Below are 18,343 nucleotides of genomic sequence, written 5' to 3' on the forward strand. Positions count from 1 at the left end.
GAGTTCCTCTCTCTCACGCAGCCCGTACGCAACTGAGGCGGCAGCCAACCAGCGCGCAGTAAGGCCTCAGGCTGCCGTGACGTAATGTTAGTGGCCCCAACTTCTGGCTCAATTTTTAGTCCAAAAAAAGGGTGATTCTTTTTTCGCCAAAAGTATTGCGCGCCCTGACATAGGCGCTCGATACTTTTCTCGGGCACTGTACATATATATATATATCTAAAGAAACTGAAAGCTTTGCCAGTCATTAACCCATTGGATCCCAAAGCTGCCCAGCTGCTGGGCGAGGCACCGTGCTGGGAGGGTACTAGGTGTACCGCCTTCTGCATATCGGCTCATAGTCGCGAATCTCATAGGTCCTTACTTGGGGGTTCCCTACAGTACTTTATTAAGATTTGAAAATTCCCAGTTTTGTCCAAAACTGTGGACGCTTGGGCTCCAATGGGATAAATATATCTATCAATCTATATATATATATATATAGTAAGATAGATAGATATATAGATATAGATACACAGTAGTCCCTCAATTCTCTGACATAATAGAGCCAAAGGCATGTTCGGGTATTGGCAATGTCCAGATAATAAACAGTATCCCCCCAACAATACCCAGACCCTACGTATACCCAATTTCCAACCTATACCTAACCTATTTGTACAGTACTTCTGCTTACTTTGGCAGTGTTTTCAGGTCATTCAAGCATATTTAGACATCAAAACACACACGAATATCGAAAATAATTTTTAACCAAGAAAACCATGCAAAAACACACAAACAAACAAAACCAAAAACACCCTAGCTGTACACTACTGTGTGTACAGTACCCCTCCTAATTTTGGCACTGTTTTCAGGTCATTTTGCCTTATTTAGACATCAGAACACATATAGGGATATCCAAAACAACTTCAGACACCAAGAAAACCATGAAAAAAAAAAAAAAAAATGAAAACCAAAAAACACCCTACCTATGCACTACTGTATGTACAGTACCCCTCCTAATTTTGGCAGTGTTTTCTGGTCATTCTGCCATATTTAGACATCAAAACACACATAGGAATATGCAAAATAATTTTAAACACTAAGAAAACCATGTAAAAAAACGCTGAAAACCAAAATATACCATACCTATACACCACTGTATGTACTATACCCCTCCTAATTTTGGCACCATTTTCAGGTCGCACACCCACACTGATTATGAACCATTAATTTAGATGCCCATTTACCCTTACACGTGCCTCACTACCATCATAAAAACTCTTGACGGCACCTAGTGGCTTACCATCTTCCACAATCCTTTTTTGTCTTCTTTGTTGTATGCTTTTTCCAGGTCCATGAATGCCATAAACACCTAATAGTCCTTCTCACAAGCCTTCTCCAATATGTCTTACTTCAAATATTTGATCCACACATTTGCTGCCACTTCTAAAGCCACCCTGTTCATCACTCACTAGGACTGATATCTCTCTTACTTTCTCTGTAATAATTCTTCCATATACCTTCCCTACCACACTGAATAAATATGCCATGATAATTCTTTCACTCACTTCTCACATCTTTAATTTTGTACAGGGCTACAATCACATCTGTTTCCACTCTGCTGGCACAGATTCACTCATCCATGCCCTCTTACATTACTCCACCAAGCACTTCATTCCACCTCCTCCACTACACTTGATCATCTCTGCATATACCTCATCAATCCCAGCTGCTTTCCCATTTTTCAGCCGCTTCACTGCGTTCTTCACCTGTGCGACTGTCACGTTTCCTGGCACTGCATTTTCTTCTCTGCACGCCCCGAAAACCAATCATTTGACAGTGGCTCTGCTCTCTCTATTCCCATTCATCAGGCTTTCAAAGTATTCTTTCCATCTGGTCCATACTTCATCCCCATGGGTTAATAATCTACCACGTACATCCTTCACACTTTCACATTTCTTTCTGCTGTTATTTCTACATTTCCACACCTCTTCCCAGAATAACTTCATATTTTCAGTATCGTTTGCTTTCATTTCCTAGATCATCATTTACCTCCTTCTTTTTCCTCTTCACTATTCTCTTTATGTACTTCTCGTTCTCAGTGTATTCAGTTCTTGTTTCACTTGAACTCCTTTACTGTAATTACTCTAGCCACTTCTTCCTCTTTTCCTCCACTGCTTTCTTAACCTCTTCATCCCACCATGCCATGCCTTTCTTCTTTGTTGTTACCCTTGCCACACCACACACTGCTTTAGCATTCCTAACTAAGCAATCTCTATATGTATTCCACAGGCCGTCCTGATCATTTCATTCCACTTCACTGATTCTAACTCCTCCTCTACATTGGTCCTGTGATCCTAAGCTTCTCGACTTTCAGTCTTTCTCCCTGACTGCTCCTCTCTCTCCTGGTCCACCTCACTCCTCTCAGCTTGATCTTGCATACCGTAATCATATGATCTGACAGACCTCCACATCGTCCTCTCACGGCCCTTGTATCAGCAGCCATTCCCAGCATCAACCTCTCTATGAGCACATAATCAAACCAGGCTCCTTTCAACACGATACCTGGTCCCTCTATACCATGTATATGTATGTGCATTTTTGTTTGAAATACGAGTCACAAATGCAGAACCCCTTTTCCTGACACATATCCTTCAGTCACTTCCCATTATCATATTTTCCAGGTACTCCATTATAACCCATTATGTCATCCTCAGGACCAGTGCCTACTATTCCATTCGTATCATTCATTACAATCACTTTATAGCTCCAGGGCATTTCTCCCACTGCTTCATCCAGCTCATCCCAAAACCTGCCTTTCTCTCACTCCTGTCATCACATGGTGCATACGCTACAATCACTGCTATTTTCACCTTCTCAAACTTGAACTTGACATACATACATCTCGAGCTGACACATTTTTAATCTGTCATTCCACTCTGCCACACTTCATTCATCAACAAAGCAACTCCTTCCTTGCATCTTCCTTGCCCAACCTTGCACACTTAACGCCCTCCCACTCCTCCACTTCACGCCCATTCATATTTGTTTCACAGAATGTCATCACGGCATATCTCACACTCTTGAACACATTTACCACTTCCACCCTCTTCCTCTCCTCATTCTCACCTCTCACATTCCACATGACCATGCAAATCTGCCCATTTAGTCAGGGCCCTGGGCAGGTACTAGGTCCCCTGAGGTTCTCCGAAACATTTGCCATGATTGAGTGATTTTTGATAGGGGAATCTGAGGGACACTTAACCTGGCCAAAAACCCCAGTTATGTGGTTACCACTCAGCATAGTAAATGGTTTCCTGGGTATAGGAAACCATTTGGCTTGCCATTCAGTATAGAGGTCATAAGGCATCCCTACACTGAATGAATGGATGATAGGCACCCCCCGTTACCACATATATACTGTTCACTATATATACCGTATTTCGTGACATGTTAGACACTGCAGTGTGAAAGACGCACCCTAATTCTGGAAGGGAAGCTCCGAGGAAAAAAGTATGGCTTGACTAAGACTACAGAAAGGTTGCTTGATATGAGTATTTTTCACTAAAATACACACTCACCTTTCAGAACCTCTGTTCAGTACTGTATATCTGTCTTTGGTTTCTTTATTTTTATGTAAAAGAAGGGTACAAGACATGAAAACAAACAACCCCTTCCTTACGTAATGTTACTTCATTCCATGACACTATCTTAACACATTAGAGTCTCTCTTCAGTACTGTATATATATGTTTGGTGTCTATTTTTATGTAAAAGAAGGGTACAAGACAAAAAAACAAACAAACAACCCCTTCCTTATAAAATGTTATCCATACCACGACGCCATCTTAACACTACCAGTTTGTTTATGAAATATGAAGTGTCCGACTCCTTTAGTAAAGTAATTTGAGACGTGATGTTCATCTCTATTAAAGTACACTACATACGTATCAGTATACAGAGATATGTATTATTTTTCGTGAAGTGAACTTAAAAAAACAAAACTCAATAAAATCAGTTCTTTCATTCACTTAAGAAAATACAAAGGGCATTAAGTGAAGGAATACACTATATCTCCAAAACAAATGCCTGCATGTCTTCAAATGCCTGCATGTGTGAACTTTAGAATCAAACAACACAACCATGTTTTCAAAAATCAATTACAAGGAATGTTTACACCTTTTTATGTACCCTAAAAGTATCAGAAGCCATCCTAACATGGGGTGATCGAATTTCCATATCGCTACGCGCTAAACTGCTAAACCGCTAATAATGCTGTAATTTCGGGAAGTATTATTTAATGTTGCAACTTTTTCCCATTTTTCACCAACAGTAATATAAGACTGCTTCCTTCTATGATGCTCTTGTATCGAATGAAACAAAATATCAGTAAGAGATGCCAGCCTAACAAGAATTTTTGAATTTCCATATGAGACAGACGTCTGTTACAATGACTCAACAAAAGTCATGCTAGCCAACATCTCCAATATGATTCCCTTGCTAGTTAGTGATTGGATAGCAAGTGATCATTATTGCCCTTCTGAAAGTTAGCAAGGGGTTCAGAAGTGATCATGTTCTGAGAGTTGAGGGAACGCTAGGTGCTAAACTGCTAATAAGCAGTAATTTCAGACAGTACTGTTTAATGTTGCAGTTGTTTTTCCCGTTTTTCAGTAACGGTAATATAAAATTGTTTCCTTCTATTATATTCTTGTCTCTAATGAAACAAAATATTAGTAAGAGAGGCCAGCCAAACAAGGGTTATTGAATTTCCATATGAGACAGACGTCTGTTACAATGACTCAACAAAAGTCAAGCTAGCCAGCATCTCCAATATGATTCCCTTGCTAGTCAGTGATTGGATAGCAAGTGAAGTGATCATTATTGCCTTTCTGAAGGTTAGCAAGGGGTTCAGAAGTGATCATGTTCTGAGAGTTGGGGGAATGCTAGGTGCTAAACTGCTATACCGCTAAAATGCTGTAATTTCAGACAGTACTGTTTAATGTTGCAGTTGTTTTTCCCGTTTTTCAGTACGGTAATATAAAACTGTTTCCTTCTGTTATATTCTTGTCTCTAATGAAACAAAATATTAGTAAGAGAAGCCAGCCAAACAAGAGTTATTGAATTTCCATATGAGACATCTGTTACAGTGACTCAAATGTCATGCTAGCCATCATCTCCAGTATGATTCTCTTACAAGCTACTGAATGGATGGAAAGCAAAGTGATCATGACTGCATTTCAGAAGGTTAGCAGGGAGTTCACCAGTGATCATGTTAGCCTGCTAAAGCAGTGTGTATGCTAGATGCTAAATTGCTAAACTGCTATACCGCTAAACCCCCAGACCGTCACATGGCCAGTTGTAAACAAACCCTAAATTTTTTCTTAAGCCTGGGTGTTTCTAATAGTAAAATCTGAGTACAGTAATCCCTCTAATATCCGAACGCCCAATATCCGAACATCCCCACTAACCGGACATAATCCTCCTGGGATCCAATATTCCCAAAATGGGCCAAAAACTGCAAAAAATTCGAAAAAAATCTGACTTTTTTCCCTCCCATAATTTGAAATTCCCGCCTGGCGCCAAACAGCTGTTACACCATGGTCCCTTCACCCCTTCCTTCCTCCCCCTCCCCCCTCCCCTGTCAGGTTGCCATTTGGTATTTTTCATTACCAAGTGTGGGCCAATTTGGTAATGAAAAATTCGTTTGGTAATGCATTAGAATAATGCATTACCAAATGGATTTTTCACATGTATGAGGATACACAGGATGGAGATGGTGGATTGTTTGCTCTCTCTGATTAATCTGCTACCCTACATAGTGTGAAAATAATCAACATGGTGTTAGTTATAAGGAGAGTGATTACATGTATTTCCACTTGTATATATAATTAGTGAAGAATATATGCTAGCTTTACGAATTTGGTAATGAAAAGTTATATTTGACAATGAAAGTTGAGGAGATTGGTAATGTGGCTGTTGCGATCTGGCAACTCTGTTACCCCACCAACATCAACAGTCACAGCTTAACTCCGATGGAGAGCAGATACTCATAACAGTGCAAGCCACAGGTGCTTGTTTTTTGTGAATAAACAGTGAATAAACTGCAATACCTTGCCACTAGAACACACAGGAATTTACAGTGTTGTGCAGTGTTAAGAAATTAGAATTTAGAGTGCAGAGGATTAACTGTGGACTGCAAACTGGCGGTTCAAACCAGTCCAAGACCAAGGGACTTGTAAGTACCCAGAATGTTTAATATTGTATAAACTCACCTCTAAAACCTCATTTTATGGTTCTTTTGCATTTATTTCAGTGTTTTATGTCCCTTATTGGTGTGATTTGGGTCTTAAATAGGTGCTATGCATGTCCAGAGGGAGTTGTATAGGTGTTTTTCAGAGTTAGGGTCCGTAAGTACTAGTCCATAAGCTGGGGCCCAATATCCGGACAGGACCACTATCCGGACCTGCCTATGGCTCTATTGATCCGGATATTGGAGGGGTTACTGTACATACACAAGTGAATGTAACTTTTTGCAATAAATCAAAGGTGTTTATACTCTAAAAAAAATACTTGACTGCCAAACAATGAGGTGATCTTCTGTATAAGTGATTCTTCTAAATGAAGCCAAGGCAGTCTCGCCTCCAAGGACGCATGGGGATATTTGAAGATGATTTTGAGACAAAAAAAGTGCGTCTTCCACCCCACGATGTACGGTATATAGATAGATTGATAGATATAGATATATAGATAAATATATATATATATATATATATATATATATATATATATATATATATATGCAGTAAATCCACATTTTTTGCTGCTTGGATGTTCCGCCAAAACTGCGTGAAACGAGAAACGTCAAAGTATGAAATTAAGAATCAATGGGAAAAACAGGAGACTTCTGGTGGGACACGTACCTACCCTATCAGAAAGTACTATAACACCAAACAGGCCTTATCCAAAATTAAATGAAGAGTGTTTACTAGTGCTAAAACAGCATAACATAATAAACATGTACCTGAAGAGACATTAAAGATGTTTTAAAGAGCTGCAACACCAAAAATCCTTCCCAGAAATAAAGTGAAGACGGGCTTGAGTGGCGAGTGAAGGTGTGTTGAGGGTAGATGAGCTAGTTACTAGGTGACATGGGCCTCTCTGGGGAAGCCCCATCACCTATGCCGAAGCCCTCGAAGTTGAACTCAGGCTCAGCACCTCCACATCCTCTCTGTCCACTTCTCCTCCTTCATCCACCCCTGCTGACACGTCCAAGTTTTCCAGAACAGAAGCCACATTCTGTCTCTCATGAAAATATCGTGTGATCCGGGCTTGTCTCTGCTCCTGTATGTTTCTGTTGTAGTCGTTGGCTGCCGGCTGGGAGTATTGAAATGTAGGGAAATGTGCGAATTGTGAGACAACTCAGAAACTTTTTTCTTGCGTGAAAAACGAGGCGTCGAAGTAAAATGCATTAAAAAAAGAGGATTTACTGTGTGTGTGTGTGTGTGTGTGTGTGTGTATATATATATATATATATATATATATATATATGGAGCCTCTATGGTACAGTGGTAGAGTGTGCGTTTCGTACACAGGTGAACCAGGGTTCGCGCTCCACCAGGGTAATAAACTTTGGGAGTGTTCACCCGGCCATGTACTGCATTGGTGGATACAAACGGTGCTGTGGTTGAACCAGTGTCGCTTACTATAAAGTATGCTTGCACCCAGTCAGCTTGCACGGGCCGATTACACTTGGTTTACAGATTACACACACATCCAAAGCCACTCCAACACTACAATTACACTTACAAGCACTTCTTAACCTACATAAAATCTCTACCAGACAGCATAAGCCACTTGGTAGAGATACATTGGCTGAATCATCCCGACTTGGGTCGGGATAGGCCGGTCCTGCAGTGAACACTCAAACGGCTGCTGATGATATATATATATATTTATATATATATATATATATATATATATATATATATATATATATATATATATATATATATATACTCAAACGGCTGATGATGATATATATATATTTATATATATATATATATATATATATATATATATCTGGTTGGTGGGGGCACTCACCATCCACTCACTCGATGTAGTGCTGCTCTTGGGTGCCAGCCCTTTTCTCTCATCTTTCTTTCCATCTTTCCTCTTCTGTCTTTCCTTCATTCTTTCCCCTTCCTTCTGCCTACGGATGACTTGACACTCCCTCTTCTGTCTTTCTTTTCTTCACTCTTTCCTCTTCCTTCTGCCTATGGGTGACTCTACACTGAGTGACAAGCCAAATGATTTTCTGTACACCAGGAAACCATTCACTAAACTGGGTGGTAAGCATATAACCAAATTATGGCACCTGGTGGTTAGGGGTAATAAAGGTGCTCCAATCGGATTGAGCCTGTGTAGGTTTGTATCTAATAGGCTGTTTGGGTTTATTGCTCACATAATGCCACTCAGGGATGAGTGAGGCTGGTCACTCTCATCTTAAATGTTAAGACCAACTTGCCCAGCCCCTGGCTCCTATGCTTCTCATGGGGCGGCATAAGATTGGATGATGGATGGATGTGTGTGTGTGTATATATATATATATATATATATATATATATATATACAGTATATGTATATAGCGGTAGGTGGTGGCGACCATCATCCACTCACTCGATGTAGTGCTGGCTACTTCTTCCTTAGCCTTTATCTTTTTTTTTCTGTGCCTGCCCTCCTCTCTTCCTATTTCTCCCATCTTTCCTGTCACTTCTTATTACTTTTCTTTCCTTTACAGGTGGCTTTACATTGAGTGACAAGCCAAATGGTTTCCTGTAAGCCAAGAAACCATTTACAATGCTGTGTGGTAACCATATAAACAAACCATATGTGCTCATTACGTGTCAGCAAGTGGGTTGGTGGAGGGTTAGTGCCCCTCCCCGTAAAACAAAAAACTCAAAGTCAAATGGCCACCCCTTACGGGAATATGGCATCTGGCAATATATATATATATATATATATTCATTCATTCATTCATTGCCAGACGCCATGTATCCCAAACGGGGTGGCCAAGGGCTTAAAGTTAATTGTTTTACAGGGGGGGGCACTAATCCTCCACCAACCCCACTTGACACGTAGGGAGAACGTTATGCCAACAGCATCTGGTGTTCCCAGGCGGTCACCCATCCAAGTACTAACCAGACCCAACGTTGCTTTATATATATATATATATATATGATGATGGATGGATATATATATATATATATATATATATATATATATATATTATGATGGATGGATATATATATATATATATATATATATATATATATGATGATGATGGATGGATATATATATATATATATATATATATATATATACAGTAGAAGTCCGATTTTTCAGCATCTATGGGACCAGGTTAGTGCCGAAAAATCAAAATTGCCGAATTATCAAAAACCCTACCCACTCAATACCTGTTTCGGTGAACACTGTCATCACTACTCATATCATTACGAATGTGTTTGAAGAGAGTACTGTATACTGTTTGATACTGTACAATACTGTAATGAATACAGTACTATACATGAATATGAAAAATAAAGAAATTAGTGAACATACTGTAAATAAATGTAATGGTACAGTAGGCCTACAAGTTCACATACACTTACCTAAACTTATAGCAGGTTCCTTATTTACATATGTACAATAGAAGGGGTTGATTGGCGTCTGCTACTGCTTGAAGAAGTTCCCAGCAGTAGAGGGTCCTCATGGAGAATTTCAAGACTGACGAAAAAAATCGGAAAATCTGCCGAACGATCAGAGATTTTCGTAAATGGGACTATTTCTCAAAACTGCCAAAATGTCAGATTTGCCGGGGAATTGGATGCCGAAGAATTGGACTTTTACTGTATATACAATATGAGGCATTGAGATGACAGGCGAACTTGCCACCCGAGCAAAAATTTGATTTTTATCCGAGCATTTCCAGTAGACTTCATTCTACGATATGAGAATGGATGGATGTGAGTTCGCCTCTGTCTTCCTGAGTTAAACCCCATGAAAAGCTATGGTGTATTCAGCCAAGATCAAAAGCGAGTGTTGGTGTCTGGCTTGAGCTGACAGAGACGAACTTGCCCATGGCGCTCCCGGCCAATCACTTGCTTTGTCTCTTCCTTGAACCACTCAGCATGGGAGAAGGATGGCATGAACCAATGAGCATCATGCTACAGTTGCTTCTGGGCAGCTCCCAGCTTCCCCCATGGCCATTGTTTATCATCAGCTTCGCTCTGCGTTGGCATCTGTGCATGACATGCACTTTAAATCATGTTTTTTCTGTGTCATCCGTGAGCAGAATGAGTAATAGTGATACTGATTCACAGCCCAGTATGTCAAGGTACACCAGAAAAAGAAAAGTGCACGAAGGTCAGTAGATAAAAGTGCAGGCTAAGCGATAAAGGAACACAGGCCAGATGTATGTTCCTACTAAAACTAAGCTACAATAGATGAGCCTGAGCGCAAGATAAGTTCTGCACCATAACCATACATAACAGTTACTTACCACAATAGACATATTCTGCATTAAATGGGCTTTAAATTAAGACCTCATTCTGGAAAACTGATAAATGTACGGGAGAGATATGATGATTTGCCTATTAGCAAACTTTAACCCTCATTTTCTCAAAACTATGTTTCGGTGTGTTCGCTTCAGTCATTCTCAATGCCTGAGTCATCATCATCATCATCATCATCATCAACATCCAGACCTCTTTCCCACTTTAGGGCAGGGTGAGGGATAGCAGTGTCTGGACAGGCCAAATTTGCCCAATCCAATGGGCCACGCTTCCATTCGCCCACCATTCGAGCCCCCAGAATCCTGGCTCTATCTGATACGCCAAAAACATTCAACATTTTCTCTAGCTTCACACAAACGTATCCGATAGAGTCAAAATATATATATATATATATATATATATATATATATATATATATATATATACAGTATATTTATATACTGTATATATATAAAGGCACGGCCTGTTTATTGTTCATTATTAACATCAATCTTTGTATTGACAGTCCTCATATTAGCTGAAATTTAATATGTAAATTTAAGCATTTAACATCGCTAAGAGAGTTGTGTAAGCGCATTATTAAAGGGACAGTCCTGACTAGAACAGACCATGTGTGTTTAGCAAAGCACACTATTCCTTCAGAATGAGAGCCTCACAGCCTCACCTGTTAAATGCAATAACTCAAATTCAGAGGCTGCAGAATTAATTCAGGAACTGCTTGTTAGCCTTTTTTAGTATCCATGTTGTGTCCTAGTAACATCAACAAATTTAACATTGCACCCTTCCTTACATACAGACAAGTCTTGTTATACAGCTTTGCTGTGTGATAAATCTGTCTATTGCCAGACGCCACAATCCCGCAAGGGGTGGCCACATGACTTTGAGTTATCTATTTTACAGGGAGGGGCACTAACCCTCCACCAACCCATTTGTTGACACATAGAGAGCATGTATGGTTTAGTTATATGGTTACCACCCAGCATTGTCAATGGTTTCTTGGCTCACGGGAAACCATTTGGCTTGTCACTCATTGTAAAGTCACCTATAAAGGAAAGAAAAGAATAAGAAGTGACAGGAAAGCTGGGAGAAATAGGAAGAGAGGAAGGCAGGCACAGAAAAAGAATGATAAAGGCTAAGGAAGAAGTAGGCAGTACTCAAGTGAGTGGATGATGGTTGCCACCACCTACCACTAATATTTCAGAAGTTATACCCTATTTTGGAATAACGATTAATAAATTGGTCGCGATTTCACTAGAACGATAATTGTGATGGCTGCCTGTAAGAATTTCATGCACACGTGGTGATGCATGCTAGCCGACAGTCAGCTGTCTTAGCCAGCTTGGCCACCCAGTGTTTACATTCACTGTGATCGTCTGCCTTTCATTCCATTTTGTGCATGAAAGGCCACTGAAACACCATTGTTATTGCCAGGTAACAGTGCAAGTGTATAACAGATATAGTGATCGCTCAGTTATCCAGATGCTCTGTATCCGACATACTCCGTATATGAACATTAGGCCTTGGCTCTGTTATTTCCATATCCAAATTTATTTCTCCATATCAGAACATAAAACTTCTGACATCACAGGGTGGGTGGCCTACAAATTTTAAAAAAGTAGTTTGATGGCCAGCTGGCCTCTCTGGCCAAGCATGGGTAATAGACCTAACCCACAAGCTAAGCAAATATGGCCATCTGCCTTCTCACTGAACAGTCAAGTCCCCCAGTCACCTGGATCACTCAGATGCTCCCGGCCGCACACGAGTAATACAGACCCTAACCCACAAACTGAGCAAATATGGCCGTTCAACTCCACCAAATGGTCAAAGTCCCCCAGCCGCCCAGATTACTGGGATGCTCCCAAGCACGTGCGGCAGTCCGCCTCCATACCAAGTGGTCCAAGTCGCCTGGCTAGCCGAATTACTCAGACACTCCCTGAGGCCATGATGTAAGGGGATCCAGTGTTGTTGCCACTTGGCAACATTTGCTTGGCTGAGAGGAATTGGCCCTTGTGCTCATAGATTCGTTTGGCACTTTTTACTTGTGCACTGATAGCCAAGTGTGGGTTGAGACATGGCAACACTGCGTTCATGCAGCAGTACCGCACCTCAGTTCCCACCTTTCTCTTGCAAGTGTGGATGTGCATGTAACCATGGCTGCTTCCATTGTTGCATTTGTGGTGGTTCCCTACCTTCTTCAGGCCTTGATTTTCCTCTATGGCATTTTCGTGTGTGTGACGATGGCCCTACCACAACCCGAGAAGTGAAAGAGGAAGGTTTTTGACTCTGGAGAAGAAGCAAGAGATGTTGAGCAAGGTTGACGTGGGCTGGACCACTTCACGCTTTCTGCAGGAATGTGATCTGTCCCGTTCCACCTTATTTGGTAAAGAGAAATCGTGGGTCAAGTGGACTCAGTACAGACATGATTATGGCAGTGCTACTTGGACGGGTGACAGGAAGGTGATGTCTCAGCCCCACCACGCCACCATCGACCAGTCGACTTTGGTTTGCTTCTGCCAACAACGGGGTGCCGGCATGCTTGTACATGGGACCGAGCTGAAGGCAGCAGCTGAGAAGTTTGCATGCCTACACAATGTGCACGACTTAAATGCATCTGAAGGTTGGCTTTTCTGGTTCAGACCTCAACATGGACTTACTGGCTATATGACACATGGCTTTTGATGCGACAGCAGAGAGTGTTGAGCTGTTTCACCAGAAAGTGCAGCGCCTGATCAAGGACGAGGGCCTTGCTCTCGGTCAAGTGTACAGTGCTGACAAAACTGGCCTCTTCTACTGCTCCTTGCCCACCAGCACCCTGGCAGAAGAGAGGGAGAAGACTGTTCCTGGTTGGAAGTTGTCCAAACAGCATGTCTCAGTCTTGTGCTGCGCCAGTGCTAACTGGATGCACTGCCTCAAGCCCATAGTTGTTGGATGGGCCAAACAGCCTCGTTTTCTCCATGGGTTGATGGATAGCCTGTCTGTTGTGTGGTACCATTCTGTGAAGGTCTGGTTTACCTGTGAGATCTTCAGAGATTGGTTCCACAGACACTCTGTCAAGGAGGTTATCCGTTATCAAACGGAGGAACTTGGTATCCCTCACAGTCAGGTAAAGGAACTCCTGATCCCCAACAATACACCTGTGCATCCATCTGAGTAGGAATTGGTTGTTGATAACGGTTGTATCAGATGCACGTTTCTGCCACTGAATACGACTGCTCACATGCAACCAATGGACCAAGGTGTTATTGTGGCAGTAAAGAGACTGTACCGTCGGAGGTTCCTTGATGAGGTGATGGTGGTTATTTTGGCAACGAGGAGAATGTACCATTGGAAGTTCCTCAACGAGGTGATGGTAATGTTAGTGGACGAGCAAAGGGTCAACACATGTGGGAAGTGGACCTTGGAAAATCTTTGCCATTACAAGTCTGCAGTGTTCAGCTGGGCAAATGCCTAGAAGTAGGTCTCCATCAAAACCCTCAAAAGTGGTTGGTCTTGTCTCCTTCAGCGATACAAGGCCGCGTATGACTTCCAGGGATTTGATGTGGACAATTTCCACCTTCGTTTATGTACGGCAGGTGAGGATGTGGACGTCGACGGTGTGAAGGAGTAGTTGGACGACGACGGCGGCGATCCAAGTTATCAGACATTGTCTGATGAGATCACCACTGTTATCTCTGCAGGGCAGGCAGAGGAGAGCAATGAGGACAAAGACCCTGACTCTGAGGACCCCGCCACTCCATCACTCCCTCGTCTTGGTGACCTACGTGCCGGCTTTGAGCAGGTGCTCGAATGTGCCAAACATCCAACAGGGAGTTGGTGCCACTGAAGCGGGCAGTGGATCTGCAGTCAGTCATGGATGCTGTCATCCTTCGTCAGAATCGTTGCACCTATTGTCAGACCAAGATCAACTTCTTCAAGCCTGCCACCCCCACGTGTGCGAGCCCATTCTTTCCACCACCACCACCACCACCTTGTCCCCAGCCTTCACTCTTGACCCATGACCAAGCACATCGACAGCTGTTGAGTCGCTGTTAGATGTGAGCTTGTGGCTGTCTTCTGAGGTGGGTAGGCCACTTTGCTGCATGTCCCCACTCATCGTCCACTGCCAGCAGATGGAAGAGGAGGAGGTGTGTGACATTTGTTACACATCATGTGGGGGCTAGTGGGTTACGACGCCTGTCCATCGTTCACTGGGTGGTAAGTACTGTGGATTTTTTTTGTTTAAGCATTGATTTCTTAGTACCTAGCATTATATTGGATATTCCCATGTGTGTTTTGATGTCTAAATACAGCAGCTGAAAGACCGAAGAACACTCCCACAATTAGGAGGGGTACTGTACATGGAGGTTAGGTATGGGTAGGGTATTGGTAGGTAAGATATTGCTCTGTATCCAGATGTACCAATGGCTCTGTTACGTAGGAAAATCGAGGGATTACTGTAGTGCAGTGTGCAGTATTAAATGAACTGATAACTTTTTTGTGTGTGTGAAATACTGAAACATGTGCCTTGAAAATCATGTCTGCCATGCATACCGGTATACATCCACTCCAGTCAGCTAATGATGGGGCCCTCCCAGTCAGTTGATTGAGCCAAGATGGCTACCTTTCATTCCATTTTGTGCAGGAAAGGCCACTGAAACACTATTGTTATCACCAGATAACAGTATAAGTATGTAACAAATAGTCCATCTGTCTGTCTGTCTGTAGCCAGATGCCATAATCTTGTAAGGAGTGGCTGTTTGACTTTAAGTTAACTGTTTTATGGGGAGGAACACTAACCCTCTGCCAACCCACTTGTGAACACGTAGAGAACATAGAAGGGTTGGTTATATGGTTACCACCCAGCATTGTAACATTACAGTGGTAGCAAATAGTGCCGTGTGTAATATTAAGTGATAACTTTTGTGCGTGAAATACTGAAACTTGTGGCTTGGTAGTCATGTGTGGCAAGGATGGTACACCTAGCAGAAAACTGTTTGTCTTTGAGTTAGTTGTTTTACAGGGAGGGGCACTAACTCTCCTTCAGCCCACTTGTTGACACATTGGGAACATCTATGGTTTGGTTATTTGGTTACCACCCAGCAATGTATATGGTTTTGTGGCATGCAGGAAACATTTAGGCTTGTCACCAATGTGAGATGAATGGTTAGGGATGGAATAATTTTAATTTGATGTGCTGTGTGCAGAGGATGCTGTATTGCTTGCAAATAGTGAAGGGGATCATTGCAGAGTAGCTCACAGTTTTGTGTATGTGTGGGTAGAATTGTGTAAATATAGATAAAAATAATAGTTGTTGAGAGAAGGTGACTTAGTGTGAAATGCTGGTTAGTGGACACAGACATGCTTTGGGGTAATATTTTACAGACCTCCTTGTAGCGATGGAAGAGGGAGGTATATGTGTGTAGGTGGTGAACATTAGATTACCCAAAGGAAGAAAAGTAGTCAAAATAGCACCACAAGATGTGGAATTGACAAACTTTGCATGTGTGACTTTGAAATATAAATCTACCTTATTGTAGTTTTAGGGTACAGTATTGGACAAAAAACAGGGATGCCTTTTCCCTTAGGAATGGTCTGGTGCAAGGTGATGTAACTGTATTTCTTCAAGAAATTATTTGTGTTGGCTCAGAATTAACAAATTATTTTGCAGGAAGGGCAAGGAAAGGAGAGTGTGGAATTTAGCCATGTTTCCCATATCTCACATTCTTCCTCCACAAAAAATTATATATATGGGAGAAAATTATTTTAAGTTTTACCAGTATTTGTTTTTGCAGGAAAAATAATGAGATTACGGTATCATCCAGTGTCACTTGTTCTTGCAAAAACAAATCTAAGCTACAAAAGGAAATTAATCATGAATGTGTTCGCAAATCCTTCCCTCTGAGACTTTGTTTATGTCTGGGCATCCTGTGGAAGACTTGGAACTGCAGTTTTGCGGCACATTCCCCTGTCTTTCAAACCTGAACCCCAAGAGTGCAGAGATGGCAGGTCCGTGATCTGGAGTTGAGGAGTAGGGCTTCCTTGTGTGTCCCAGACTGTCCTATTTAATGCATCCTCCTCCTCATCATCATCATCAGTGTCATTTTGTTGTTGTCATACCCTTTTCCACAGATCACTTTCTCAAGTGTCAGTCATGTTCACCACTGCTCTGCTTTCATCATTCCCATTTGCCAGCACTTCAAAATATATTCATCTGTTCTTCAGTATTCGTAAAGTGATACCTCTAGTAACATAGTTAAGTGCTTCTTCCTGGGTGCTTTGCTACAGAGAACTATGCAATAACTACAGTATAAGAAAACTATTAGAAAGGCCTATATTTCCTTTTAATCTGTTATGCAGTCAGTCCTCTTGCCCCTGTACCTCTGTGCACGCACACACACACACACACACACACACACACACACACACACACACACACACACATATATATATATATATATATATATATATATATGGGGGGGCACTATTCATGCATTTACCATGTCACTCACTAACATGGTCACACCTCACACCTTTCCATACCGTGCCATCCTAAGCCATCAACTAAATACTGTACTGTTACTGGAAGTACCACTGTATTATTGAAAATATTATTCGCAGTAATAATCATCATCAGCATCCGTATCCTTTCCTCCCACCATAGGACTGTTTGTGGTAGGCTTCAGAAAAAAAGAACAAAAGAGGAACAACTGGAGGATAGGACCAAAAATAAGAGAGCAAGAAATAAGAGGGAGAACTGGGAGGTGGGATCCAGATAGCAGGAGAGAGCACAATAGAGGAGGAACTGCAAGGTAGGATCCTGAAAACAAGAGCGCACAACAGAGGAGAACAGGGAGGTGAGATCTAGAAAACACAAGGACAAAGGAGGAAGAACTGGGAGGTAGGATCCAGAAAACAAGAGAGCACAACATAGGAAGAACTGTCAATAGTGTGCCCAGTGAAATTGGTCAAACACTGCCATGATTATTCAGGTACCCATATAAATCATATTTGTGGGGGGAAAAAAATTAAGGAGAGCTATGAGAAACCTGTTAAAGTCTCGCTCTCTCTCTCTCAAGGACAAGCACAATTTTTTTTTTTTTTTTTTTTTTTTTTTTTTTTTTTTAAATACTGTACTCTTTAAAGTTTTCTGATAATACAGTGTTTTATAATGGACCTTCTTTTATTTCCAGGTTATTTTGCAGAGTGAACTTCGGTGTTCCAGCACAACACTAGTTATTTGGATTTTTGAGTGTTCACTTTTATAGGATTACTTATTTTTACTTTTATAATTTTATACTGTTGTGGTGTAATAATTACATCATATGTTATATTTTTTAACATGTCTCATGAAATGGCAGTGGATTGTAGAGTAGGAATACTGCAGCACATTAATATGTTATAGAGGTACAGTATAACAAATTTCTGCTATTTATCTTAAGTAATATTGCTTGAGTTATAGTTTTCTATACTTTATGTACTAAACTGTAAATGTTAATAAAAGAGTATTTCAGAACAATGTGTTATTATTAACTCATGTGGTGGTAGGTGTGCGTGCTCACCATCCACTCAATGTAGTGCTGCTCCCAAGTGACTGCCTTTTCCTCTTTTCCATCTTTTTTTCCCTTCCTTCCTCTCCTTCATTCTTTCCTCTTCCTTCTGTTTATGGGTGACTCTACACTGAGTGACAAGCCAAATGGTTTCCTGTACACCAGGAAACCATTTACTATGCTGGGTGGTAACCATATAACCAAATTATGGCACACGTTCGTTTAGTGAGTAATAAAGGCACTTCAATTGGACTAAGCCCGTGCAAGTTTA

General features: G+C 41.4%; 1 protein-coding gene across 2 annotated transcripts in view; it reads left to right on the forward strand.

Moving 5' to 3' along the window:
* Window positions 1–18,034, forward strand: part of Dcps (Decapping enzyme, scavenger) — a 72,681-nt gene extending 54,647 nt beyond the window's left edge. Inside the window, exons 8-9 of one of the 2 annotated variants that reach the window (XM_080284964.1) lie at window positions 17,187–17,334; window positions 17,424–17,463. In XM_080284964.1, coding sequence (XP_080141090.1) covers window positions 17,187–17,334; window positions 17,424–17,427 — 152 coding nt within the window. In that variant the 3' untranslated portion in view covers window positions 17,428–17,463. Of the gene's footprint in view, window positions 1–17,186; window positions 17,335–17,423; window positions 17,464–17,715 lie in introns of those variants that run through there. The other variant, XM_080284965.1, reaches the window with a different exon arrangement.
* The last annotated feature ends 309 nt before the right edge of the window (window positions 18,035–18,343 follow it).

Source organism: Coenobita brevimanus, chromosome 103 (genome assembly GCF_032717465.1).
Source record: "Coenobita brevimanus isolate Jiangsu-jjx chromosome 103, ASM3271746v2, whole genome shotgun sequence".
Taxonomy (NCBI): domain Eukaryota; kingdom Metazoa; phylum Arthropoda; class Malacostraca; order Decapoda; family Coenobitidae; genus Coenobita; species Coenobita brevimanus.